Source organism: Grus americana, chromosome 2 (genome assembly GCF_028858705.1).
Source record: "Grus americana isolate bGruAme1 chromosome 2, bGruAme1.mat, whole genome shotgun sequence".
NCBI lineage: Eukaryota > Metazoa > Chordata > Aves > Gruiformes > Gruidae > Grus > Grus americana.
Window position 1 is genome coordinate 146,999,461 of NC_072853.1, and position 27,281 is coordinate 147,026,741.

The window sequence follows — 27,281 nt, forward strand, 5'->3', positions numbered from 1 at the left end:
TCTGCAAAAAAGAATTTTTGAAATAAAATTCCAGTTAAAACCCCCACAAACCCATTTGTAGAGAGCTGATTTTAAAAATGACCTCAATGCACTAACGCTCTGCATACTAATCCACTTCGGCTTTCTTTTTCCAGCTTCTGAGCGCCAGCCATTGACCTGCTCTACTTGGCTACTTGGAACCTCACACTGGGCTGCGGGTTGAATGTTGTTAAGTGTATGCAAGTGTATCTAATTGTTAATAAATACTTTAACTTCATCTAAGTAAATTGTGAAAACTAAGATTACACTTTGTATTTATGATTTTCCAAACTCGTGTGTGTGTGTGTGTATATGTCTGTTTAAAAAGGGCAGTGGGGAAAAGGGGAATTAGGATTCTTGCATATCTCAAAGTCTATTTCCAATTGCATAGAAGGCAGCGTGGGAGCAATAACCACAGCAAGAGCAGAGCTGCACTGGGCTTGGTTAGTATCATACTAAGCAGACAATTTGCTTGTAGCAGACCCTTAGTTCCAGAAAAGTTTCTGCCTCTGGTGTTGATGAGCTGCTCACATTGAGCACTTCAGTATAAATCCCCAGCACGCATGAGAGCTTGCTCAGCTGCTCAAAGTACAAGCGCTTGCTCAGCAGAGAGTTACCATGGGCTGCTCTCAGCAGTGAGTTAGCATTCAGGACTACCTGAATAGTTACTGGTACTGGAGCAAATAAGAATTTGCCTCATAAATATGATTTAAATCTCTTGATTTTTTTTAATTTTTTTTTTTTGTTACAGATGTTTTTCTTGGCCTCATCTGTACAGATGAGACATGAGGAGCGAAGAAGCAGCTAAAAGACTGTGGTTCTTTCTGTACTGTTGAAGGAATTTGTTCAGTAGAGAGAAAGGCTTGAAAAATCTCTACAGAGGAACCATAGGTACCAAACTGTTGCTATGCTGCAGATTGCTGATTTGCTTTTTAAGACATAATGTACGGTTACTTGGGTGGATTTCTAACTCTTATTCTTTTTACATCCTTTTAGTCTTTTTGTTAGCTTTAAGCTGAGCATATTCTGTCTAGCACAGTGCTTTGAAGTTAGCATTTCAGAATTTTCTAAAATTATAATTACCACCGACTCTTTCACCAAAATCTGTATAGCCTAATTCCAAATTAAAGGCCACTGTGACTGATGGAGCTGGATTGGTCACTGAACTAAAAGTTGATGCCTACAGGCATCTGTTCATTTCTTGATTTAATATAGGTGTACGTATATATGAATAGTTCTAAACAAAATATACACAGCTGATACTTTAAAAAGACTCTTTCCTTAAAGCTGAAAATAATGATGAGCAAAAATGGATGAGTGGAGGTTTTTAAAAGTAAAATGAGAATTATTACTGGTGACTAAGAAAATCCTATTAAACAGAAATAGCACAAATTCAGCAGTCATTACAGAAGGCAAATTTGTCTTAAAAAGTAATGTTTAAAAATCGTAACAAAAATTTTTGTCAAAAATCATGTATTTTGCTTTATCAATTTTCTGAACATCATGTATTAACTTGTACTGTGTGCCCTCTTCTTCCAATTGTATTTCTATATAGAGCAAGCCAAAACCAGGACAGCAATATAAATATGCCATCAAATAATGTATAAAATAAAAAGGAAAAAAAAAAGGCTGATGGCAATGAGAACAAGTATGTAGACAGAGTCAACATTTATGGAAAAAAAAAAAAGCACAAGTATTAAAAACAAAAGGCTGTTAGATACTAAGCTTAATGACAAAGAAATATTTAATAGTATATCAAAACCAAAGTAATCAGTATGAAACCAAAGTATTCAGTAATAACTATCAAAACCACAGTAAATTCTAGCCCTCGTGTAAGGTCTAGATAAGAGCGTTTGAAAGTGTATGTATGTGTAAGTTCATATAAGTATATCAAGATTCTAGCTTTGGAAAGAAATAGTACGTGTAGTGCCTTATTCTGATATAAAGATACTTTCTACTCTGTCATAACCAAGCAATTATTTCAGTTAAATGTTTTCACATCTGCTGGACAGGACAGCATATAGTTAGCTGGAAGCATTGGTCACAGAGCATTGTGAACCATTAATGTTTGTTTTAAAAAACATGTTTATTTTAAAAAAAACCACATCTTGGACTGTGGTGAAATTTCAAGAATAGAAGAAAAGCTTAAATGGCTCCAATATTTTACAAAGGGTAACCAGGATGGCTGGGTATCTATAGGCCATCTCACTAGACATTAATCCTAGCCAACAGCAGGGAAAGGCGCGGTACAATGCAGCCAGTGAAGAGTTAAAAGACAGTAGCACAGCTAATATAATCAATATGATTATATGGGAAACAGATCTGGACAAACCAACTGTGATGGGTTTTCCATAAGACTATAAACTTGTCTGACAGAGTTAACAGTGCAGAAGCCCAGGCTTCCATGAAGCTTTCACCTAATTCCTGAATGACTGCAATTAAAGAAAAAAAAAATTACTAGATGGGATCCCATAAAGCAATATTGACCCAATTAAATGAATCATGAATGGCAAGTTAATAAATACATTAGGACTTGAAAGCCAGTTGTCACTGTAAAATAGGAGTATAGGCTTTCAGGAGGGTGGTTTTGATCAAATTTCCCTCAGCACTAAAAAGAAAAAATAGAAACTACTAAGGCCAAAATTTATAGAGAAGGTGGAAATTCCACCAGAAAAATGGTGGAAACATTGTACTCTAGGAGAGCAGAAGAGGCATTCATTGAACAGTCTGAATTTTAGCAATCTAAGAAAGGGTCCCAAACTAAAAAAAAAAAAAAAAAAGTTGGAGTCACATTGACAGGGTGAGGGATGGTGTCCTGGAACACTGACCTGATAACATGGTGGATAATTAGCTGATAGTGAGTGCCCAATGTAGTCCTGTGGGTGAGACTGTGAACACAGTTTTAGATACAAAGGCTGAGATGTACTAAGTAGGAAATTCTATTTCCTTTATAGACGACGTCAGTGTAAACCATCACTGGAGTAATGTGTACAAATTCTAAGCACCAGTAAGACACATGGAAAACTTGTGATAATACTCAGAAAAAAATATATGAGTCAACACCTTGGAGATATGTCTTCTTATGAGATGTAAAATTAATGTCCTTACTTTATCCAAAAAATGTTGGCATATGCTTATGTTGGTAACAGGTTTTTTTTCTGTATTGGATGTTTAGTGAAAAAACATAGTACCTGAAGCTAAACATATCCACACTGGAAGTAAAACACATACATGTTAAAGGTGAGGATAACAAAGCTGTGAAACAATTTTCCTGATGATGACTTAGATCCTCAAATTAAACTTTTGATAAGGGCTGAATTTTGTACATAAATATACCTTAGAGTGCAAACACACTGGGTATAGTTTTTTGTCCTGCTTTAATGCAAAACTGAGTGATGATCCTAAATGATCCCTTCTGTCCTTAAAAACTGTGAAATGGAAGACACAGGTTGAAATCCTTCCATGTAACTGAATAGAAGTTATATATGCAAAACTAAGGAAGAAGTAATTTCTAATTAGAACTATATGAGGGAAACTTCTAGCTTATCTTGAGTTTTCTAAAAGACGTTTTCAGTAAAACATGTTTTCAAAGAGTGGGTTTTTTCAGATATGGCTTAGGTTTCAGTAAGTCGAGAGTGGAAGTTGCACAGTATGGAGCATCTTCAAGATAAACTTGTAGTTTGTGGGCACAAATGTTCAAAAATTGGAAGGGTTATTTACTTTAAATCTTCATGTCTTGATGAAAAGACAACTTTAATACAGACTGTTACTCTTTCCTATATAGGAGGTTATAATTAGAACGAAACAGAAAATTCAGGCAAGGGGTTCTTGGAAGAGTGTGTGGGAGATTACAGGTACTGATTAGTCATAGATTATCTGGGTGGTAACAGTTGAAAATCAGTAATTAAAGCTTAAAATACCAACCAACATCACAATGGGTGATGTTGTTACAAAGACTTGTGCTTGATCACTTGCAGCTGAGTATTATAATGCTTTCCATGCTTGGGGCCCGCTGGTGTGATACCTATCCCACTAGCAGCTGCTTTAGAGAAAGTTCTCTTCCGGTACCAGAGAGAGATGCACTTCAGCCCTGAAACCCAGCGTTCTGTATTAGTTCCAAAATGTATCTGCATTAACATTATTTATTTATTTATTCTAACTCATTGTCATCATGAATAGGATCCCTTCGTGTGTCTTCACTAGTTAGTGAAATGAGCTCTCCATTATTCTCTGTGATACAAGAATAGCCTTAATTGTGGGCACCTGTACTGTAGCTTCATTCATTTTCTGGACAAGGCAGAAAGTGTTCAAGCAATGAGCTGAGGTTTCTGAGATGATTAGCAAAGAAGGAGTCCAAGGTCCATGCTTGAAATCTGCCTTCTGAGTCAACAGTACTCCATTGTGTTCGCATTGATATGACTGATACCATCTATATAATTTACAAGTATGGTCAACAAGCATTTTGTATAACTAGATATAACAAGTAGAAACCAGAAAAAAAAAAATTGAGAATGAGATGAAGCCCTGGTTATGCCAGTGCTGTTAACGTAAAAGTTGAAGGACATTACATTAACAGCTTTTTAGTTCTTAAGAACCAGCAGTCTAGTGACAATTAAAACTGTCTTTATAATTAGCCTGTCTACTCTGTACCTTTGTTCTGGATTGGAGCAAACTTCAATTTCAGACTTGGCTGATTATGTATATATTTTTAGTAGCTTTCAGCTTTTTTGCCAGAATTTGCCAGAACAAGTACAAATATTTACTTACCTAGAAACAGTCTTAGTACAATAAAAGAGATTGAAAAAAATCTGAGAAAGTGTTTCTACTGCCAAGTGTTTTGATATAATATCATTGCATGTTAAATTAAAATTTTTCTTTTAAGCTACATCTATATTGTTTTTATTTTCAATATGTTCAATATTTTCAACATCCAGTATTTCAATATTTTCAATATTGTCATTTATTCAAGGCATCTGCACAACCAGAAAGGACTAGTTCTATATTTTGTTAATTTCTACTTTTATGAAAAATAAATGTTTATAGCTAAAAATAAGCCATTGTTTCTGGGTGAATTGAATTAGACCTGGGTTTTTTTATTGTTCTTTCATATTCTTTGGATTTGTTTCATACTACTTGTATATACATTTGTGTACAGAGAACATGCAGACATAATAAACTGCTTATATAGATGAGCACTATTGTTACCCATCATGAGAAGATCTCCTATACACTTCATAAACTGCTTTGAATATTCATTTACAGGAAAAGAAACTAATGAAGATACCAATATCTCACCTCAGTATGGTGAGTTATTCTGGTGCTTCTTAGTATAATACTGAACCCACACTTTTTTTCTTCCACAACTAAACAACACAAACCACACAAACAATGGCAAACAGATGCTAAATTCACTGAAGTATTATTAAAATACAGAAATTTTGTTCCAGGAACCACTGATACAAAGAATCCTGTGGCCAACACTGAGCAAAATGAACAGTGTGTCCTCTTCATGAGAAAATAAGAATTGTTCCTAAGTTGGATAGAAAAATGCTACAAGAATATATGGTGTATTAGCTTAAACCACATTTGTGAAGTTAAAATAGTTGCTGATTTTGTGTTTTCTGGGTGTATTCTCATAGGCTAGGAAAAAGCAAACATTTATTTTATAAGCTAAGGGTTACATATGTGCATTCATTTTGAATACTGGTATTTAGGTTATGTATGGTTATATACAGATAAACAACTTTTAAAAGTAAAAAACTGTCTTTCATAAAGTATGAGCATTTCTCATTTCTTATTTCTTATTTATTTCTTCTTACAAACTTCCCTCTCACTGCTCTTCTTACCAAACCTTCCAACAGTGGATATAATGCTGGGTTACATGGGGGAGGCACTAGTTGGTCAGTAGTTTTAATAAAGTTGGAAACTAAGTTCACTGTAATGTGATGAAGTTTGTATCTGGTTAAATTTAATTGTTTTCTATCAATACTGTTTCTTTCATTGTCCTTCCATTCTAGGATTTTCCTTTTTTCTTTTCACCTTTATTGCTTCAACATCTGTTACTTGAAGCCCATCTAATCACTCAGCTATTCCATAAGCTATTGTTAGTGTTGGTGCCACCTACAAACTTCCTGAATTCAAGACAAAGAGTGAAAGAAACTGTCTTCCCTTCCCTCACCCTGGCTTGTATTCATGACTCAGAAATTTATATTTTTCCTTTGGTTTTAGGTAGACTAGAAGGTCTTGAGAAACATCAGTCTTGTCTCAGGCAACAATTGCCATGGTGTTCACTTGCAATGACTCTTCCCTATTGTGAGGAGAATTTCTTTAGAACAGCTGAACACTGAGCCATAGTTTGAAAAAAACCAAAAAGTAATGTGAGTAAACACTTATCTTAATTTCTGTGATAGTAAAACTGATTTATAAATATTTTATGAGGTAAGACAAATTACATAAAGGAACTTCTGAGTGGTTTTCAAGCATAAGATGATGACTATCCAACAGGAAAGGAACATTCCAATATGCTGGGGTCAGAAGTCAATGACCGAAGAAGTGACATGCGATACGTAAGTCCGTTTCCTGCAAGGTGAATAGCGTAACTGTCAAAAGATTATTTTTCAATTTAAAATCTTATTTTTTTCCATTAAAATATTACTTGGTGTTCTGTGGTGTAATACTACATAATATTTCATTTGGGATATTTAAATTTATAGTTTAACATATGTAATTGGACTGTATATGCTTTGGCCTGGAGGAGACATTGTTAGTAAAAGTAGCTCATGTTTTTTGAGCCCAGTGTCTTTGGGAACCTAAAGGAGCAAACAGACAATATACATAATACAGCCTGGTACCTCTCCGGGACATAACCAAACAATAGGCAGTGAAGAGCGTAGTAACTGATTTATGCATCTATTTAGTGTAAAAGGAAGTAACATAACTGAAGCTGACTTGATGGCCTAGTAGCTACACTTTACTGTTTAAATACCTTCAGTAAAGCTAGGCTGCCAGCGTTCCTAAGGATGAACACAAGAGCATTTTTTCCCCATATGTTTTTTAACTTAAAAATGAGCAACAACATATACATCCTTCTGAAGCCCCCTCTTTTTCTTGCCCAAGATACTCGTATCTCCTACTGTGACTAAGTTCTTGATTATAATTAATGTTATTGTTGAATAGTCTTGATGGTTACCCTACATCCCAATTATTTTTTGGAAACACAGCCAGATAGTCAGCAATGGAGAGGTGGTGTGAGGGAGAAGTATGTAGTAAGATAGGAGCAATTAATGAGGTTTTAGATCACATTTTCCATATAACTGAATATTTTTTTTCAACCCATATAAGCTTTCATGCCAGGAATATCTCAGGACAATAAATGTCACAGATTAATTCTGTAATATGTGAGAAGGCTCTTGCGAAGGTACATTTCTCAAAACATAAGAGCCTTTGCTGTCCTAAAATGGAAGTAATGCATGAGTTCTTTCTGTTCTGTTTTAATGTAACCAGATTTCCAGCCCTTAGGAAACTTTCTGCTAACAGGTGAATTTCGCAATCCTGAACTAATACGAAGCTTATTCCAGAGACATATATTAATATATATAACTCTACGTTAATATGTGTAACTCAGACAATTTCAACAGCATTCATTTATTTTAATTCATTGACAGTCTTAATATATGTGATATTGTTGGGAGTGACATGTGAGGCCAGTGAAGCTGAATAGACTGTGGTAATTTTAGAACACTGACATTTTTTATTACAGCACCCTGGCATTAATTCATTGGCAAAGATGCTTTATATATTGAAATTCTACACAAATTACATGCAAAATGTAGTCCTTTCATATGTCAATATGCTGCCTATGGCTGTAATTATAGCAATGTGCACACGTCACATTAATAACATGGAGGAAATCTGCAGTACCGCAGGATTCCCTTCTATTTGCCGTAATTGCTGCGATTAGTAAAAGGACAAATGCTGCATTTGCTTGGTCCATCAAAACAAGTTATACAGTATTTAAGGAATAAGAGTTATATAGTTACATTTTTCACTAAGATGTGAAGTTCAGCAGGGTTCCTACTAAAATGATGCCTACATCCTCTCCCATTCTGCTGTAGAAATGAAATTAAGCCATTTGTCAGGTTGGTAGAGCTCATAGGAATGTCCTTGTCATCTCAGAGTGAGTTTTCTAAAGAGTTTTCCTATTCCTGGGTAATTGATTCACCGATCCTTTGAAAACCAGCAAATTGCAGAGTGCAGTTATTCATGGTATTTGTGAGCGGGCAACTTGCTTTTGTTCTCACAGCAGGTACGTAGGTGGGAGAAACAACAAGATAAGCTGCAGTAAGTCTTGCTGGTTCACTTAAAATTAAAATCAAACAAATAAATAAAAATCCTGTAACTGAAGAGGGCTTGCTGCATGTGCTTATCATGTTCTGTGTCTGGTTATGCCATTTGGAAATCGCCTTCGCTCCTATTCACTGAGAATGGAAGTTAGGATACTACTATATGAGCATTCTACGTCATAAAAGATTGCATTTGTCTGTGGAGAAAGTTTGATATGCAGTTGTCTGAGATCATGAATCCAATCATTAAATGAAAATAAGAGTTTTGAGAAGTTCCCATTTTTATCACTCTACTTTTTATTTAATTTCTTCTGTTACTTATTTTCCTGGGAGATGTACGTATGCCTGTCAGCAATCGTTTACTCTCTTGCAAGTATCCCTCCATGGTAACTCTTCAAACTGATTAAAAATGATTGATTATCTCCACAAATTCTTGAGCTCAGATCCTTGCTTGATCGTGCCAAGTTCTTTAACTAAGTGTAGAATGGAATAAAAAAAATTAAAACCCATTTGCTTATTTCATCAGGAAGTTCATCATGCCTCTGGTTTTGCTATACACAGTCTGTCGTCACGTTAGCATGGTAAACTACTTCAGTTTGAATTACCCCAGTTCTCCAGTTCCTGTGAGGGGTCTTTCTTCCATGCATATTATCATTCTTCAGTAAGCAGGGAGTCACTGGATTAGGAGCATTGTGCATGGACTTTTTTTGCTCCTTTATTAAAAATCGTCAACAGACAGGGAATCGAATTTGAGCCAAAATGGCAGACTTGTAACACATGAGAGAACAATAATAGTGATAGGTGCTTCGGGAGGTTTTAAGACATGAAACTGTAGCAGGTTTGGTTGGTTGGTTGGTTTCTGTCTGAGTATCTCAGCAAGCTTCTAACAAGCATCTAACTACCCAGCTCTGGTACTATCACTGTCCCATGTTATCAGTTGGCACAGCATCAGGATGGGTAGGAGGGGAATAATGCTACTACAGAAGTGTTTGAAAAAAGGACTTAGCAATTCTTGCTAGCAGTTACTTCAAAAATAGTAATCCAAGTGCTTTGTAGACAGAAAAATTCTTTGATGGCAGCGGCATGACTGAAAGCACAGGTAACGCTCTGGTGTCAGGGGTAAAAGCAGAGGTTGAGACTTGAGTTCCCATCAGTGACTTTGCCACCACTGAGCAACTCGTTTACAAGCCAGAGGCGGTTTGCAACGCTTAGTCTTAAGAAGGGAAGTGAATTCTCCTTTGAAATCAGCCATAGTGCCCTGTACCAATTATTACCTGTTGCTTTGTAATACACTAAATGTTTCCTTTTGTTACTATCACTCTGTAATATACATATTAATGTAAGATATAGCCAGTATAATGTAAATCTTCTCACAGCAGCTTTCAACAGTTATAAATCATCAAGTGTGGTTTTAAATGTTAGTTTCTCTCAACAAATTGAAACAATTCACCCTGTGTTTGTACACATTAATCGGTTAGAATGAATTCTTAGTTTCAATTTGTAATCATATACATAACACCGAATTATATATAGATAAACCTATTCTGTGTTTGTTTGGAGATTGAGCAAATCCCAGAATTAAATGCTGGAAGCTATTCTTTCATTATCTGAGGAATTATTTTTATTAGTGGAACAAATCTGGAGGTAGTTAGCTTTGTTTCACAGAGAAAATTATGTGAAAGTTAGAGGACATGCGTATTATCATGTGTTTCTGCTTTTCAGTCATTCATATAAAAATAAATTTTTGAAATGAAAATTCCTATAATTCTTCTTTGCATAACGTTGCATATTTGGCAATGTTAGTTTGATAAATATCTTCTGTAATTTATGAAGTAAAATAAAAGGTATTTTGGCACAAATCTGAGAGTTGGGGTTTTTGCGTACTTGAGTCCTAATAATAGGACTGATTTTTTTAAATGCTTAGCCTTCATCACCCAAGAGTTTGTACATACTTGCATGTACTTGCACTTTGTATTTTTGAGACCATTTATTTACATTTTGCACTTCACTCAAGCTGGTGTATTCAGTTAATTATCTTTTTTTTATCGTCAGTATCGGTTGCCAGTTCTCAGCCTTACTAAAGCAAGGCTGTTCCCTTTGAGCTCACCACCTTGTAGGAAACATCACCAGCATTTTAGAACCCAAGATTTTGTCAATCTAGCTCTAAGGAAAATTATGATGTTTCTATTACTACAGGCTTACTGCTTCACGGGATTTGTTGATCCAACTCAGATGCTAATACAGTGAAGTTTTGGAAGGTGGGAGAATGATATGGCTGGTGTACCTGTCACTGTGGAAATCTGTCAGTCGTGACAGTTTTCATTAACTTCCAGTGCAATGATATTGTAATGGCACGGTGATGTTCATGTTGACTTCGTAACAGCATCCCCCTAGAAAATCTGAGTGGAAGAATTTTTTTTCACCGCAGTCTGAGCTATCCCAGCTTTTTCAGTTGGTGCAAATGTGGCACAGAATAGGTGGGGATGAAAGAGCCTGTTCTCTATGGACAGTGTTTCCCCCCAAAAATATCATTTTTCTATGGATGCGCTTGAAAAAATTTCTGTTTCTATTCAGTTCTCATATTTGCACAAAGAAGTAGTGTTTTGATGAAAAAAAAGAAATTCGGGGTTTTTTGTAAAATTGCTCACATAAGGTAGTAATGCAGAGAACAGTTAGAGTGCTTGCATGTATTATCCATCGTAATGAAATATATTCTTCAGTAGATTTTATACATCTTGCACTGCTGAAATAGAGACTGTTTACATAAAATGATAACTACTAAAATATGTGAAATACATTCAATAACGTGAGGCCTAGAACTTGCCAAGAAGAATATGTACTAATTCCTATCCACCTCCATTGTTACCTTAAGAGCAGCTCTCTCCATAGCAACTGAAAACTTTTCAAGGCAGCAATAAACTAATCCTCTCCAGCTTCCAGAGCACCATCAAGGAATTTTAAAAACATTGGACTTCCAGCAGCTAAATACTTCTGAGGATTCAGAAGGCCGCAAAGCTAGATACACAAGCATTCTTTTTCCCTTCAGAAGGTAAGATAATAATGTTTAGAAATAAGTGCATCCTTGTAACAATGATACGTGTTCCTAACTGCTAACAGTAAAATATCTCTAAACACCAAAAGATTTCCTAACATCTAAAAACATACTAATCTTTAGCTGAGTGAATGCCAGTTTTGATTCAGCGGTTCTTGTTTCATTTTAAATACTTTTTTAGCAGAGTTTCCTTTAAAATAAGACACACACGTATCATATTGCAGTTAAAAGAAGCTGAACTTATGTGTGACTGTTTAACACGTGCATTATCATCTGAAAATGTATGTCACTGCCCAGCATCTGCCTATCAATCAAATGAAAAACAGAAGTGAAACTCTTTTATGTTTTTTGTGCTTTGATACGGAGATACATTAGTGTTCAAGCAAAGGCGATGGTGTATTAGGAAGGATAGTGACAACACAGATTTGCGGTACAAAATGTCTTTTGCATAGAGAGTTAACAAGTTAAACTCGTTGCTTCTGGGGTGTTTGTCTTGTTTATTCACTGAGTTCTATGAATGAAATTATGACCTCAGTTTTGTAACTCTTTCATCTGATCATAAAATATCACTAATTTGTAAGTACATCCTGTTCATTCTTGTTTTGTGTTGTATAGCTGGAGTTTGGTAACGTTGGTAAAGTGTTTTGAAAATAAAACCTGCTCTATATCATTGCCGAGTAACATAATTACTGCACATTTGTATCAGAATTAGACTAGTAATCTTTATTTTACAACTATTTTTGCTACTAAAACCCTGTTTCATAATGGAATGAAAGTGAAAGCTATGGTATTTTCCTTTTCTTACTGAAGAGGATTTTTAGTGAATGCAATAACATAACACTGAAATGAAAACCATACACTTTACTTTTATGAGGAGGGAAGGGCAACCTCTTGTTGGTAATTCTACAGAAGTTTTAAGGCCATGGTTGTCTTAGTTTCCTGCTGTTCTGGGCTGTAAAGCCCTTACAGGCTCCCTGTTGTTCAAAAACAGCTTGTCACTGCAAATCAGCTTAGCCGACCAATTAATAAATCCTTTCAAACATATTGCATTCACACTAATTAAAGGGTTGGGGTTTTCTTCCCCTTTACCATTCAGATTCCTCAGGTTTCAAGTTTAAGCTGTGAAGTGCAAACAACAATCCAACATTCAGTGCAGCTCACGCACTGCAGGAAGAGGAGATGTGTTTTCTGACCAAGCCTCCAGCTCTTGGGGTGGTATGTTCTGCTTTCATATTCAGCGTGCTCATTGCTGAAGGACAGCCTGGGGAAGAGCATGGGCAGGATGGCAGCTATGCTCCCAGCCGAGGCTATCTGATGGAAGTTTTACGCGTTCTTTCAGCTGACAACACTGAGCTCCACATGAACCACTCACGAGAACTGGTCAAAATGTTACTGGAGAGAGCTGAGTGCCCACAGCGGATTTATGGCATGCAAGAGGATTGTAATCTGGTTAGTGCTTCAATTAATGAGGGATATCTTTACAGGATCGTCAGTGAGTTCTAAAATTATTTATTAGAGTGATACTCTCCTGAAAACAAAACCTAAAAGTGTAAAGGGCTTCTCATTGCAGCAAAAAGTTGTCCCTGCTTTAATTGTTTCATTCTGAATTATTAATATTTATTGTTTGAGCTCATGAAGACATATTCCAAACATGACTGGCATTCCTTAAAAATTCCATGCTTTAGTTGCATAACACTAATAATTTTCCTTTAAAAGTTGTCATGTGTTTATTTTCCAACAAAGATTTTTTTTCTTTACCCTGATCTAACTATAAAAGCATGAGCTTGAATTTGGGACACAGAGGATTTCCACTGTGGAAAGACATAGGTAAAAATTGAGGAACAGTTCTGCCACTTTTTTTTTTGTTCTGGATTTTAGTTCATAAAAATAAAACTCAGACAGTATTGTCTCAGATTTATGTGCCACTTCATTGAAAGCGCCACTTTTTATTTTCTTTTTTTCTTGTTTTTCAATTGCAAGATTTAGGGGAGGATTTTGGTAAGCAGGTCAGGTTAAGGAAAATCAAAGGCAGAACAATGAATCTACAAATCCAAATTGAACCTGGAAATAGTCCAGAGTACAGCTTCACAGAAGGTTTGGTGTCTGGTTGAGTTGAGAATATTTTCAGGACTGATTCCCGGTTTAGACAAAAAAAGGAACAAGTGTAATAAGATCGTAGATTGTGGTAGGATGGAGACAGTGAGCAACTTAGCTGAAAGGGACCACAAAGGGCTTGGTTGGTCTTGGCTTTGATTAACGTTACTCTAGCTCTGGCATTGTTCAGTGACCTACATACAGCAGAGCGTCACTTTATATCAGAATTAGGAGGATGGTCATAAAGGTGAATGCTTTCACAATATACTATTCTTGGCAATCTGCCAAGCCAGTGAAACAGAGACCTTTTTCCACTGTGCAGTAGACAACTACTCACTTAATTGGCCCTTTCTGCAAATGCTCCCATTTTTCATATGAGCTCCAATATGAAATTTCATGCATAAATAATGTAGGTGCCTGTTATTCCCTAAATGGGTAATTTTTATGAAGGAGACTGTGCAGTTTCTCTCTTTGCACATATGGGCAATGGATATGTACCAGATATGGACCCAGATCAAAAGCTGAGAATCTATTAAACAGTAATGGGTATAGAGTCCTCCTAGACTTCACAAAACAGAGGTCTAGGCCTTCTCGTTCTCCGTCTTTGTTTTGCTTCTCTGGGTTGCCGTATTTTTCCCTGTATTTGTGATTATTGGTGGAGAGCATGCCACTGTGCCCTTGGATGGAAGAAATCTAAGTGAAACCTGGCCGGGGCTTACTTCGGTCAGGACTTCCACTCTGTTTAGGCTTCATCTTGGAAATTTCCTATGGGAAGAATTTGAGGACTTTCACAATTTCCAGCACTTCTCTGTGTTGTGTCAGTAACACTGCACACATCCTGCATTGCTGGTGCCACGTGAACCCAGTTGTCCATAGAAAATTGATGAGGGAGACATCATCTTCAGTCACATGCAGCCCACATGGCACAATTCTTCTAAGATGATTTAACAAGATTTGGTAAACCAAAATAGCAAAAACTGTGTGAGAAGCACACTTCAAGATCATCAAAATTTGAAACAGAATGCCCCACTTTAGCTTGGCATTTTCTTTCCCATAATTGTTGGGAATAAATAATTGATTTCAGACTCAACTTTCTCTTCTAAATCCAGGATTCTGGTCATACCACATGACTTTGTTTTCAGATTTTTTTTGTTTTCATTTTTAATGATGTCTCCAATGAGTATTTAAAAGCAGTACAGTTTAACACTTTCTTTAGACCTTTTTTTGGTTTGTTGTTACATAGGGGCCGCAGGACTCTTTAGGCAGGGGCTGGCAGCTATTGAATGGCCTCTGACACTTTATCTCCTAAGCACACAAGAGTCATATATTTCTTGCAGTGGTAAGATGATTTTTTTCTAACTTCTGGCCTCTTAAGCAAAAGAAACCCAGGATTCAGTGCCCAGGTTCAAAGTTGGCCTCTTTTTCATAGCAAATAAGCATTTTTAAACCAAGGCCATGCAGATGATAGTAACAGCAAAATAACCAGTGAAGAACCAACTTATATCCTCTTGATATCTCCTTAAGGGTCACTCTCTATGGACTACCCATATAGTATGGAGTAGCTGCGTCTTTTACAACACACCTGCTTCCTTCTAATTAGCAATTTCCTTTTCAGTCATCTTTCTTGCAAGCGCAAATAACAGCCTCACTGATTACAATTTATCTTCACTGGGTTTTTAAATGTTATAGAGGTCTTTGAAAATCTTCCACTACATGCAGTATGTTTATTGTATCACTACTGAGTGTTTGAAAAGGCTGGTTGACTAACTTGAGGTCTTTTGGGACAGAAAACAGAATAGCTATATTCCTCCGAGCCCAAAGATATGCATTTAAAAAAGTTAGAATGATAGATCTTGATAGACAGTATGGGCAGGGGACAGTGGATTGATCATACTGCAATCTAGTTTATTTATGAGTATAAATATTTAATTGGGCAATTTGCATTCACCATTCCCTTTTTTTTAGATTTAGTATTTGTGACAATTTTTGTTAGAATTATTTCTATTAAAAAGTAGCAGCTCTCTCAATTCCTTCAAGGAACATTGGAACAATGTGTGTTTGATTCTACTCAGCTTCTGTGTAGGAAAATGAACTAACATACAAGGTGAGCCACACCAACCAACACATCGTGCTTGTAGCCACAACAATTTAGTCTGACAAATTAGGTTCTGTCTGGATTAATGAATTTATTAGAGTGCAGTTTTGATCCTCCCATGGTACCTTCATGTGTTGTAGTTTCTTCTCTGAAGTCTGACTGCTCTACCATAATAGTTGAGATTAGCTGACACACTTGTAACATGCTTGGAAAGGAACTAGTTGGAAAAAACCAGCTGCACAACGAATGACAATAGCTACAGAATCTCTTCAAGAAAGACACTTTATTCTGGAATTTGGTATCTTATTTCCCATAGCCAGGCATAGAGCTCTGTTAGTCTTCTGGTCTAATTTTAAAGACTAACTTTGGCTTGAGCTGGCAGACGTTTCTGGAAAGTGTCTTTGTATCAAGAAAAAATGAGGTGTTTTTATATATATATTTATATATATATATATATATAAAAGTCTGTGCTCAGATAGAAAGCCTGCACAGGGTGAGTATATCATTTCAGAGTATATCATTTCAGTCTCTCTTGAAATGCATTTGGAGGACTAAATGGTGTTGAGACCTTGTGCTAGTTCTCTGTGCTGGACCAAATTGTTCCTGTTAACAGAATTCATTGAGAAAAAAATAGAAATAGCTGTATGATTTCAGGATTAATTAAGTCTCTTAACAGTGCATTGAACATGATATAACTTCTGTTTACACACCCTGAATTAACTACAGTCCAGATATGCATATAGAATGCACAGGTAAAAATATGAGTAGTTCTAGCCCTTACCTAATATATTTATAACCAGAAATAAAATCTGTTGAAGCCAGTGGAAGACTTTCAATTCTCTACAATGATGGATCAGAGTTAGTCCTTTGTTGTAGTAAATCTTAAATCCCTTGGATACTTGACATTTCTTAAAACCAGAAGGGTCTCTGGAAAAAACCACAGTGTGATTTTGCAGCCATAGAACTGCAATGAATTACCTGCACCCTCCTCCTGCCATTCCATCAGCCTGCATCTGTGTAGGCTTAGGTTCGATCCCTTAAATATGAGAGTTCAATTCTCCTGTTCTCCTCTCTAACTGTATTTGCAGATGACTTGCAATGTGTTACTTGAGTTGAATTTTCATTTATTTTTATTTTTTCACAGTGCCTTGAACCAGATGCTTTGTTACTAATAGCTGGTGGAGATTTGGAAGACCATCTCAGCGAAGAAGTATTTGAGAGAATTTCTCTTATTCTCCTCTACTACATTCTTCATCACAGAAATGTGTGTTCTTCAGACCTCAGCTTGGATAATAAGGATTATAAATTTTACCTACAGAGTATGCTCAGTTTAAGACATGATGAAGACTGTTATTATTTTTCACGGAATGAAACTGAAGATATTTTGGCTGCAGTACGGCAACATTTTAAAACTTCTGAAACCCAGGTAAAGAAAATATATATAAAAAAATAACTTCATATTTCCTACTGATATAATGCCTTTAAGCTAGTTCAGACATTGTGTTAGTATCACGGTCCTCCAGAAAGCTGGTAAATAACAGTGTGAGAGCATAGGCTGAACATTGGTCTTTTTTTGTACGTGCTGTTTAATACTAGCCTTCTCCCTGATTTGTTTTTGGCATGTGCTACCTAGCACTTCCACAGAGTCCACTGAGACATGGCTGGGGAGACAGTGCATGTTAGGAACCATTCCCAATAGATAATTTAGATGCAGTTGTGCTGCTTAGGGCAGACAGAAAAGAGCATAGCTGTGTAGATGTGAGATGTTGCGCTTGGCTTCAAGGACTTTCTCATCTCTTGTATTTATTAGTGTAGATATACTAACAGTGATTGTATTTAAATGGTATAACGCAGAACAGGTCCAAAACTGATCTGGCTGTACAGTGGAAATGATGAGTCATTTTGCTGTGATGAGATCCTTGCCAGGCCCTGCATTTCCATGTCCATCCAAAGCAGGGTGGAATAAAGAATCTGCCCAAAGGTATGATGGCTTCTTCCAGTTGGGACACATACATTTGTGACTAATTATCTACCAGCACGAATATGCCTTGCAGAAAGACTGATACAGATAAACTTAAATTTAAAGTTAAAATAAAAGCATATTGAGTATATTCAGCTGAAAACATTCATTTTAAGTCAGGAAACATGCAGCGAGTTTTCTCACCACTGTTTATTATTCCTTATCTCAAGTAGGGCTTATAAAATAATAGAATAATCTTCTGAAGTTCACAATCTAAAGAAAAACTGTTTTCCTTGTAATAGGCAATACATTTTTTGCCAGATCAGATAACTCCTAAAGTGCAGGTTGACTTGCTGTGAAAAGCCCCTTAGATCTATTCATAATATACAATTAAATTTGGTTTATTGCAAAGTTTGGATTTGCCCTTTTCTTTTTCATTTCATTAGATTTTAATTTACACCATACTATAGTAGAGTTTCCTACACAAACAGAAGATGCTGGCTGTGCAGCAGAAAGCTGAGGGCCTCCAGTTCCTCTTTCTGTGTTCTTTGTGCAATCGTTTCCCATCATAAATTATTCATTGACCAGTACTTTTGGTTCTGAGTCCTGGTGAACGTGCCGATTTCCAAGAACTCCAATGGTATCTGGGCAACTGTAAAGAGGCATCGGTGGGTATTTGGCATGTCAAGATAGAATAACAATCCATAAAGTGCTTTACTGTGTAGTCTGTTTGTTTATGCTGGCAGTATAATCAGTTGTCAAGCCTGCTCAGTGACTGAGACTTCGCCGCTCATCGACATGAGGGAAAATAGGGTTTTTTATGAAAGGTGCACAAAACGTTATAGGCTATCTCATGCTTAGAATCGTAACACTTGCGTTATGGAAAAGGGCCAGTGATACAGGGGAGTAATAGAATAGCATTTTTAGTGGCTCTTCATATGTTTTGGGTTCACAGAAAATATCCTCTTCTCAGTCATAGAAGCTAATATATTATTTTAAATGAGAGGTGAAATTTCGGGTTGTGGAAATGTAAATGTGTAATGGATAGACAGGAAAAGAAATGCTAGCCTCCTCTCTGCAGTGTTTCAGGCATATATATAAAGAGACAAGTATGTGTAAAATAAATTATTACTGTACTGGCTCGTCTAGTTGACTTTTCAATTCAGTTAATATGGGTTAGAGACAAATGAACTTAAATAATTTTTGCCAATTTTTTTTTTTTTTCCTCCCAAACCCCAACTGTTTGCAGTGAAAATAAACAAGAAAGGCAGAAATGGGAGAAAACAGGGCTAAGTGTCCAGGTAACTGAGCGAGCTGTACACTGCTCCCTCACTTCAGACCTGCGCACATCCACACGCATGGGTGTGCACGACTGTTTACTGCTCCTGTTTGGTCACCCAGCAGGGAAGTCACCCTTTATCTGCAGAATTGTATCTTCTCATATTGTCCCCAGATAACTGCCCAGTAACAAATTATTGATTCCCTTTAATAGTAGGGCCGCTAAAAACATTAAGAGAATTCTTCCTGAAGTTTGCGATAAAGAATTAAAGTCTGTATTATTTGAGTCAATTTCTTGTGCCTTAACAAAAATTCCTCCTTTTTCTGTTGCTTTCTGGAAGTAGATGTAGATGCAATTGAGGAGGACACAGGAATAATAGAAACAGCATGAAAATCACACTAAGCAAAGATAACCTGAATGAAGAACTATACTTCTTCACCATCAGACACTGAGTAGAATTTCAGGCTTCTTTATTCTATGCCTGTTCTCCTGAAAACATCCTCTGCTTTACATTTGCTGTCCTACTGTCAATTAGAGCTTTAATCTCTGTATTTTTTCTACCCTGGCTGTCTGTGAAAGTGTTCTCTCCAGTTTCTTCTCCTGTCACTCTGATTATTTAAATGGAGGTGACCAGGGCTGTCTTCAAGCTGTTTTCTCCTGATTTCAGTGTGTTGATGTGAGTACTCTGGAGAAAAATGCTGATATAATGGACAGAGATGGTGCTGATGAAAACACTCTTCCACGCCTGGCTGCTTTAATCATTACTCTGGCTCTCCAAGGAGTCTGTATGGGGAAAGCAAGTTTGCCCTCCCCGGAATTCTTTATAAAATATATTTTCAATTCTCTAAACAGTACCACTGAGCTCCAAGTGACAGGTAAGCTATTTATTTGTCTCTAGTTGCCTTTTGCAACACATATTTGATGTAAACTATCTTTAAATGCCTGAAGGACTTTTTGCACTTCATTTTAGATTTAAATGCCATTTCATTTTAGAGCTGTTAAATAGTCTTTTCTAAATCTAAAAATAAGGTTGGAAAATACACTTGTTATTTTAATCATTCTGTGAGAGGTATAAAACAAATGGTTACTGTGATTATTAAATGTGTACTGTCACATTAATTTATGACTTAATTGCTCAGGACTGTCTGAACTACCCAAGAGAGCTCTGAGAGTGGCAATCTAGCTGTGAGGGCAGAGTTCGCTGGGGCCTCGTTAGCATTGCTTCTTTATGCAGATCTCGACAAATTGCAAGGCTCATTTAGGGGTAGATGGGATGAGTCATGTACGGTAGCCAGATTAGACACCTCAGTCACTCACGCTTCAGTGTAGACATACCCCCAGAAGAGATTAAATAGACACAGGCCCCTGTCTTGTCCAAATGCTCTCTGATATCTGCCTAATGTACCCGAAAACATCTTTATGGTTTGTGCTTCCCTACCCACCTTCTCATCTTAGTACCCAGTCAGTGAGTCTGGAATATACAAAGTTGATTTTCTTCAGGAGCTCTCTTGCTAGACTTATCAGAAATGCCACTTAAGCATAAATAAATAGAAGTATAGAAAGTTCTAAGTGGTCCAAAAATAATAATAATGAAAAAGAAAACACAAATGTTGAGCTCTCAGCAGCTGCTATTGAGTTCTGTAAAAGATTCTGCATGCTTAGCAGTTTAAGAAGCTAAACCATCAACTCAGAGGCCTGCTATGGATTTAGGAGGTTATTATAAGACATCTACTTTTCCTTGTTTGTGGTAACTGCTAAAAGCAACGCTTTACAAACTTTTCACTTTTAAAAAGTTACATTAGGTATGGTTTAAAACAGCTTAAAAAGTTGAATTAAGCATAGGTAAAAACATTTTTACCACTCTTAGGTTACACAAAGGTACGTTGAATCACAGAAGTAAATGATAGTAAAAACGAACAAAATCCTCAGCCCTTAACTTGAACTACTAGACTGTACTCTCATAAACTGATTTTGCAACAAAAACCTTCCTTTAAAATTGCCAAGCCAGATCTTCTAAAATCATTGACCCACAAGAATGGATGGAGCCATCTGGGCACAGTGCTACTAACGAGCGACATATGGTGAAATCCAGGCCCCAGTGAAGACAATGGCAAGACTTTATGCTTGCTGGAGTTAAAGCGTCATTCAGAGAAACAAAAAAAAAATATTCTTAACCAGTTTCTTACAGTATAAGTATATTTTAAGCCTAAGCTAATTAAATTGCCCCTTTAATTATTTTTTTTTAAATTCTTAATAGTAACTGAAGGAAAGAGCCAGGAACTGGCAGCATGCAAAAAAAAAAAAAAAAAAACAAAAAACCATTAGAGTTGACTACATTTAGAAAACAAATCTAGCTTCAGCTCCATTCAGACATGTTTGCTCAAAACAAAGAAAGTAGACAAATATCTTATCACAAGCCTTTTTGCAAGATTTGCCATTAAAATTATACCATTTGCTTTTTCTGCATAACAACATTAAAAAAAATAAAGGATTACCTCATGGAAACATTCTCAATCTCATTGATCTAAATTCCTTTGAAATTAATTTGTGGACTGCCTTTGTTTCCAATGGACAAACTGAGGTTTACAGAAACTATCACTATGGCTTCATCTTGAAAATGCAGGGATGAAGGAAGATGATAAATAAGATAGGATAGAACATGCCCGCTCATATAACCAAGCATTTCATCAGCAGGCACACACATTGCACTCGAGTTGTGTCATGGGATACATCCCTGCATTGTCTCAGGTTTGGATTAGGGGTCCTGGCTCCCTCCTTCCTACTTCAGCGCTGTAAACAGGCATGCTTCCAGGTTAGCAACTTAACCAAAGGAGGGAGAAAATCCACTGCCTGGTGTTCCGCTTCAAAGTGCAAAGAGCAGCATAGCATCCTGAAGATGGCCTTCAGGACAACCTCTAAAGTATCTGTCTTCCTGGTCTTTCTGGAGTATCTGAACACCTAGTGATGATGTCTTAGCATGGTGTTCCATTTGCACAGGAAAATTTGAAGAATGATGAAGCTATTTAGCAGTAATTTGTAGATAACTTTGGCAGAGCCTGATGATTAAGTGGAAGATGAATTGCCTTTCAGTCACATTTGTTTTCCTCTGAGATAGCCATAAGCAAAACATCTGAGTGTGGTACTGTAAAGAAGGAAAGGCTGAGTTTATAGGTATTTTGAACTTCTAGAGATGTCAAGCGGAAATTACCTACAGCACCAAACTGAGGAGAGAAAAATGTATTAAAATGAGGAGTTGGATTAATGTTAAAACTAACAAAATTTTAACAATTACTTTTGGTTTTATCTTTTTAAATGCGTGTTTTCCTATGGTAACATATCCATTTTCTAATGAATTACTAGAACTAGAACAACTCCTAAACATGCTTACAGCCACAAAGACCTGCACTGTAAATGGACAATTCCACAGTCACAAAAGAAGACGTCACAGTATGGCAGGAGATACTGGAACCAGAAATATTCCAGTCAAAGGAAACCACACAAAAGGAGGCTATCTGAAAGGTTATTTTGAAGATCGTGAAAGGAACACAGATTGGGATCAGGTTAATTTGCTTTTCTGTTATTATAGTATTGGTCACAGAATTCCAGTGATAAAAGTTCAGCTGGTTTGCAAACACTACATTATTTCTGAGGTAAAATTTATTAATCTCAAAATGTCATGTAGATACTGAATTATATTTTTATATATTTATATTTGTTTAAATATTAATTCGGGGAAGGACTTTATTTGAATGTGTGATTAAAGTAGGTGGGAGGGGCTAACAGAATGGTTTGTGCTACGCAGAATCAGGTGTTTCTTCAAGACACAGAGGACTGTATTACCATATCTTCAATATTTTCACATATTTATTAGAGATTTCTCATCCTTTTTTGTCACAGAGCTTCTAAAGCCCCTTAAGTGACCTTATAGAAAGAAGAGTTGTTCTGTAGTAAGGAAAAAAAGTAAAATAAGGTTTCGACTTAAGTTGCTTATCAAAGGCTTTTGTAAAGTGAAGATTGGGCATTTCCAATCACTTTTAGTAGCCATCTATGGAGTCCCAAAGCCTCCTTTAGAAAGTATAGAATCCATAAGATAGAACTTTATCTACTACCCAGTATCTTCTTGGAGGTGTTTGAACGACAGTGGCTCATTGCAGGTGATTTTATCCTTACCCTTAATATTAGAAAATAAATACGTTTTGTTTATTACGGTGATTAAGATGGTAACTGACTTCCATCCTTTTCGCTGGAAGACATTCCTTAGGAAAAAAGGACACTTCAAAGAATATACTTTGGATATATTTTGATGTATACATTTGAAATATATACTTCAAAGATTATGTTTCCATTGTTTTCAGTTCTTTACAATTTAAGATAAATCAAAGACAATGTTTCTTCTCCACTTAGGAGAATAAGAGATGTGCAATTGACTTTTGCTGTGTGGTCATTTTATGATGTGGAACTGAGACAAATGGCATTCTGGTTAAATGCCATTCTGATAGATATTTATCTGTGTAATTTTATTGCAATTGTTTGCATACTCTATCAATACGTTTATTTCTTTCCAGCTGACCACAAAAGACAATTATGCTGATCAGGCATTTAATAAAGTCTCAAAATAATTTTAAATGAAGGTCATTTTAAATGTGTTTCATATTAATTTTAAATCGTGAAGGTCAGAAATCAATAGTGATACTATCTGTATAAGAAGTAAAATTGTTCTGCAGCAATAGAAGAATTTATAAAACACAGTTTTCAATTTCTTGAACTTCTGAGACTGACTGTAACTCAAATGATAAGGAGTCAAACTGAGAGCCAAATATTCTGTATAGATGAAAAAAATCAGAAAGAGACATCTGGAGAGAAGAAAATTTCTCTCCTTTATTAATTCCCAGTTTCTCTTTTTTATTCCATTCTTCTTTCTAGCTGCATCTATTTTTTTTTGACATATCATTCCATTAGAAGGCTGTTTCAGTGTTGTGTTGCTAATTTTGTCTCCTGCTTTCTGCACATATCTATGATAGCCATTGTGCTCCATTAGTAACAGATGCTGCTCCATATGAGGCATTGACTCGCTCATGGATTGTGTTTCCTAACTACGTTACAATCTGTAATTTGATTTTCAGATAGGAATTATATTTTGAAACATTATCATAGAAAAAAAGGTCACTGCTTTCTTTTTAAGCCATCATTGTCTCTACTGATTTAAAAATGCATATAAAATAAGTAATAGATGATCTAATGAGAGCAATAATATTAAATTCCATTAAACTATGTCACAATATCTGTGTATTCATTTATTATTCCTCATTAAAGAAACATGGGTTTTAGAAACCAAAATCATCCTTCCATACATCTAGTTTTTCATATAAAAATATGCAAATTCAATTTGCTTGTTTTTTCAGTATCATCATCCAGGACTACACACATAGTTGCTTTACTAATGGAGACAGTACTCTGCCTCCCTATGTTAAGAAGCTTAAAAGACGAGGGCTTGCAACTGGAGAAGATGCAAGTCCTCATGCCTCAAGACTTACAGGAACATTTTACTAATAAGCATTAAGAATTATCTTTTTATGTGTGGGTGGACAGTTTATTTGCTTGGTGGACAGCAGATCTTGCTTTTTCTTTTAAAATTCCTGATAACAAAATCACATTAAAATTTAGGTTCATGGTAATCCCAGACCTCATTTTGTCTATCCTACTTCTCAAAACAGGGCCAACATCAAAGTCAGATCAAGTTTCACAGGGCTGTGTCCTGCTGAATTCTGGATGTCTCCAAAGATGATGATTCCACAGTCTTTCTGGAAAACCTGTACCAGTGCTTTATTCCCCTCATTTTGATGGGTTTTTTATTGTAGCAGATTGGACTTTTTCCTACTGCAGCTAATACCTATTGCCTCTCTTCCTTTTGCTGTACACCTCTGAGAAGACTCTGGCTCTATTTTCCTTATAAATCCCCATTAGGGAGCTGAAGACTGAAGATATCTACCCAACACTTCTCTTTTGCAAACTGAACAAACCCAGATCCTTCATAGTCTCCCTGCACATCATGAGCTGCAGTTCCCTAGCCATCTTGGTGGCCCTCCATTGGACTTCCCCCATTTGTCAGTGCCTTTCTTGTACTGCTGGTTATTAAACTGGACATAGCCCAGACGTCCTCAGTGGAGGGCGATAATCTTTTTGCATCACCTCTTGACTACACTCTTGCTAATGCAGGCCAGTATGCAGTTAGCCTTCATTGCCACCAGGGCACACTGGTGACTCGTGTTCAAGTTGTCTGTCAGGACCTCAAGAGCTTTTTCTCTAAAGCTACCTTCCAGTTAGTTTTTCCTAGCCTTTATCGATGCATGGGATTATTCTGTTTGAAGCACAATAAATTTGTCTTTGCTGATCTTCTTGAAGGTCGTCAGCCCATTTCTTTGGCTTGTCAAGATCCCTCTGAATAACAGCCATGCCCATTAGCATATTGACTACTTGCCCCAGTTGAATTTCATCTGTGAATGTGATATGGTGCACTCTGTTCCATCACTGAGGTCATTGATGAAGGCATTAAATAATATCAACCCCTGCACTGACCAGTGAGGAATGCTGCTCATAACCAGCCACGAGCTAAACTTCCAACTTGATACCACTTGTTGGTGTTCCCTACTTCTAGAGTCAAAATCACTGTCCAGAACAGGCAAACTGAAGGTCTTTTCTAATATTGTAGTTTCTGTCTATGAACTGTCTTCACACTCTACTTCTGCTTGGAGGTTGAACAGACTCAATACAGGTAGCAAGATCACCTGTTGTCCTGAAGACATGAAAGTGGTATTCAGAATAAATGTATCAGTACTCAATTCTCAATTCATTCAGTTTCTTAGTGAGCTACAAGGCATATTTTCCTTTACTAATGGATGCACAAAGGCAGAAAGAAATTTGTTTTAATTGGGTTATTTAAAAGTAACGATAATTACAATTTTTTTTATTTAAATAGCAGTTTTCTTTCAAAAGGAACCTAAGCTTCAGTGATTGGGAAATAATAGGAATAATAGGAATCCCATAATTCTCAGCTGCAGACTACTTTAAATGAGAGACAAATATTTATCTTTGAATTTAATTGAATCACAACTATTTGTATGGGATTAAGAGATTAAATTATTCCTTTAAACATATTTGATCTGGACTTCTTCTTTTTAAAAGTTCTTACAGAAATTGCCACTAGAACTATTCATATGCTAACTGCTTACATTTTTACTAGAAGTTTCATCCTGGAGATGAAAACCAGCTCTTCATGAAAATTTTTCAAAATATAAATGTTCCCAAGAAAAGATATTTCTTTTTGACCGAGAGGTTTCTAAAAAGAGCAAAAAGTAGTTAAGATTCTTAATTACCTCTAATAATACAATTATTAAGTAATCTTTAAAGCAAATCTAGACTATGTAACTTCTAGTGTGCTTACCTTAAAGTGACACACCATTGTTAAAAGAATTAAAAACCCAACTTAGTTCCATATTTTACTAAAGATACAAACATGCAGCACAAGGACAAATTGCCTTGATACAGGCAATATCTTACATTAATAGCTAAGAATAAGATTTGTGTAAGTATTAAAATATTTTTATTAGCACATATAATAATAAAATATTTAGAGATATTATTGTGTCAGATCCTCATGATATTAATAGGCTTCAATAGAAATTGTGCTACTTCATACCAAAGATTCTGGTCTTTCCAAAATATATAGAAGTATCAAATTTTAATTGAAAAAAAAAAGAAAATAAAAGAATTAGAAGTAATTGAAGTAATTTAATCAGAAAAGAGTAGATGGAAGACAGGTTCTTTCTAGGTTGTATAACCCTTTGTAATTTTAAGCTTCCATATTTAACCTCGGCATTGAACGCGGGTATATGCAACATATTCAGTAACTGTGTATACTTTTCTACATAGGTTTGTTTCTCTGCAAATGAACTTGTGAAGATATTTTTAAAAAATAGTTCTTCTTCCATTTCCAAGGACCACTTCAAGCAAATCAGCCCAGCTATCATTCAGCAACTATTAAGTTGTTCATGCCAGCTTCCTGACTTCAAGCAGACAAAGCTTCCACCAACAACTCTGGAAAGTGAGTTATGTTGTTATCAGTACAGTATCGTGAAAATTCAGGTGAAGGGGTGCAGGAGCGTAAGTTCTGGAGATGTTTCCTTTATCAATAACCTTAAATGAAAACATGATGAGATTTCTGCACTCTGTAATCTATGGTCTCTATAATTTCATAGTCATAATTTCACGTCAGATAATAGTACTATACTGAGAAATGACAGGTCCTTATAAGTGTTCTGCTGTGCAGCAATGACCTGTTTTGTGGAATTTCCACCAGGTTTATTCCAGAATCATTACATTGCTCTTACATATAGCCTCAAGGCTATGTTAGCTGGCATTTTATACCATGATGTAGTAAATGT

General features: G+C 36.1%; 1 protein-coding gene across 4 annotated transcripts in view; it reads left to right on the forward strand.

The window, feature by feature from the left end:
• SLC39A12 (solute carrier family 39 member 12) overlaps positions 1-27,281 on the forward strand; it is a 54,299-nt gene that overhangs the window by 7,348 nt on the left and 19,670 nt on the right. For 2 of the 4 annotated variants that reach the window (XR_008575971.1, XM_054817543.1), the window contains exons 5-10: positions 770-11,409; positions 12,509-12,861; positions 16,746-17,027; positions 19,508-19,715; positions 22,201-22,400; positions 26,770-26,941. Coding sequence is in view for 3 of the 4 variants with exons in the window: in XM_054817543.1 (XP_054673518.1) it covers positions 12,592-12,861; positions 16,746-17,027; positions 19,508-19,715; positions 22,201-22,400; positions 26,770-26,941 (1,132 nt within the window). In the remaining variant the exon portion in view is untranslated. Of the gene's footprint in view, positions 1-769; positions 11,410-12,506; positions 12,862-16,745; positions 17,028-19,507; positions 19,716-22,200; positions 22,401-26,769; positions 26,942-27,281 lie in introns of those variants that run through there. The other 2 variants (XM_054817541.1, XM_054817542.1) reach the window with 2 other exon arrangements.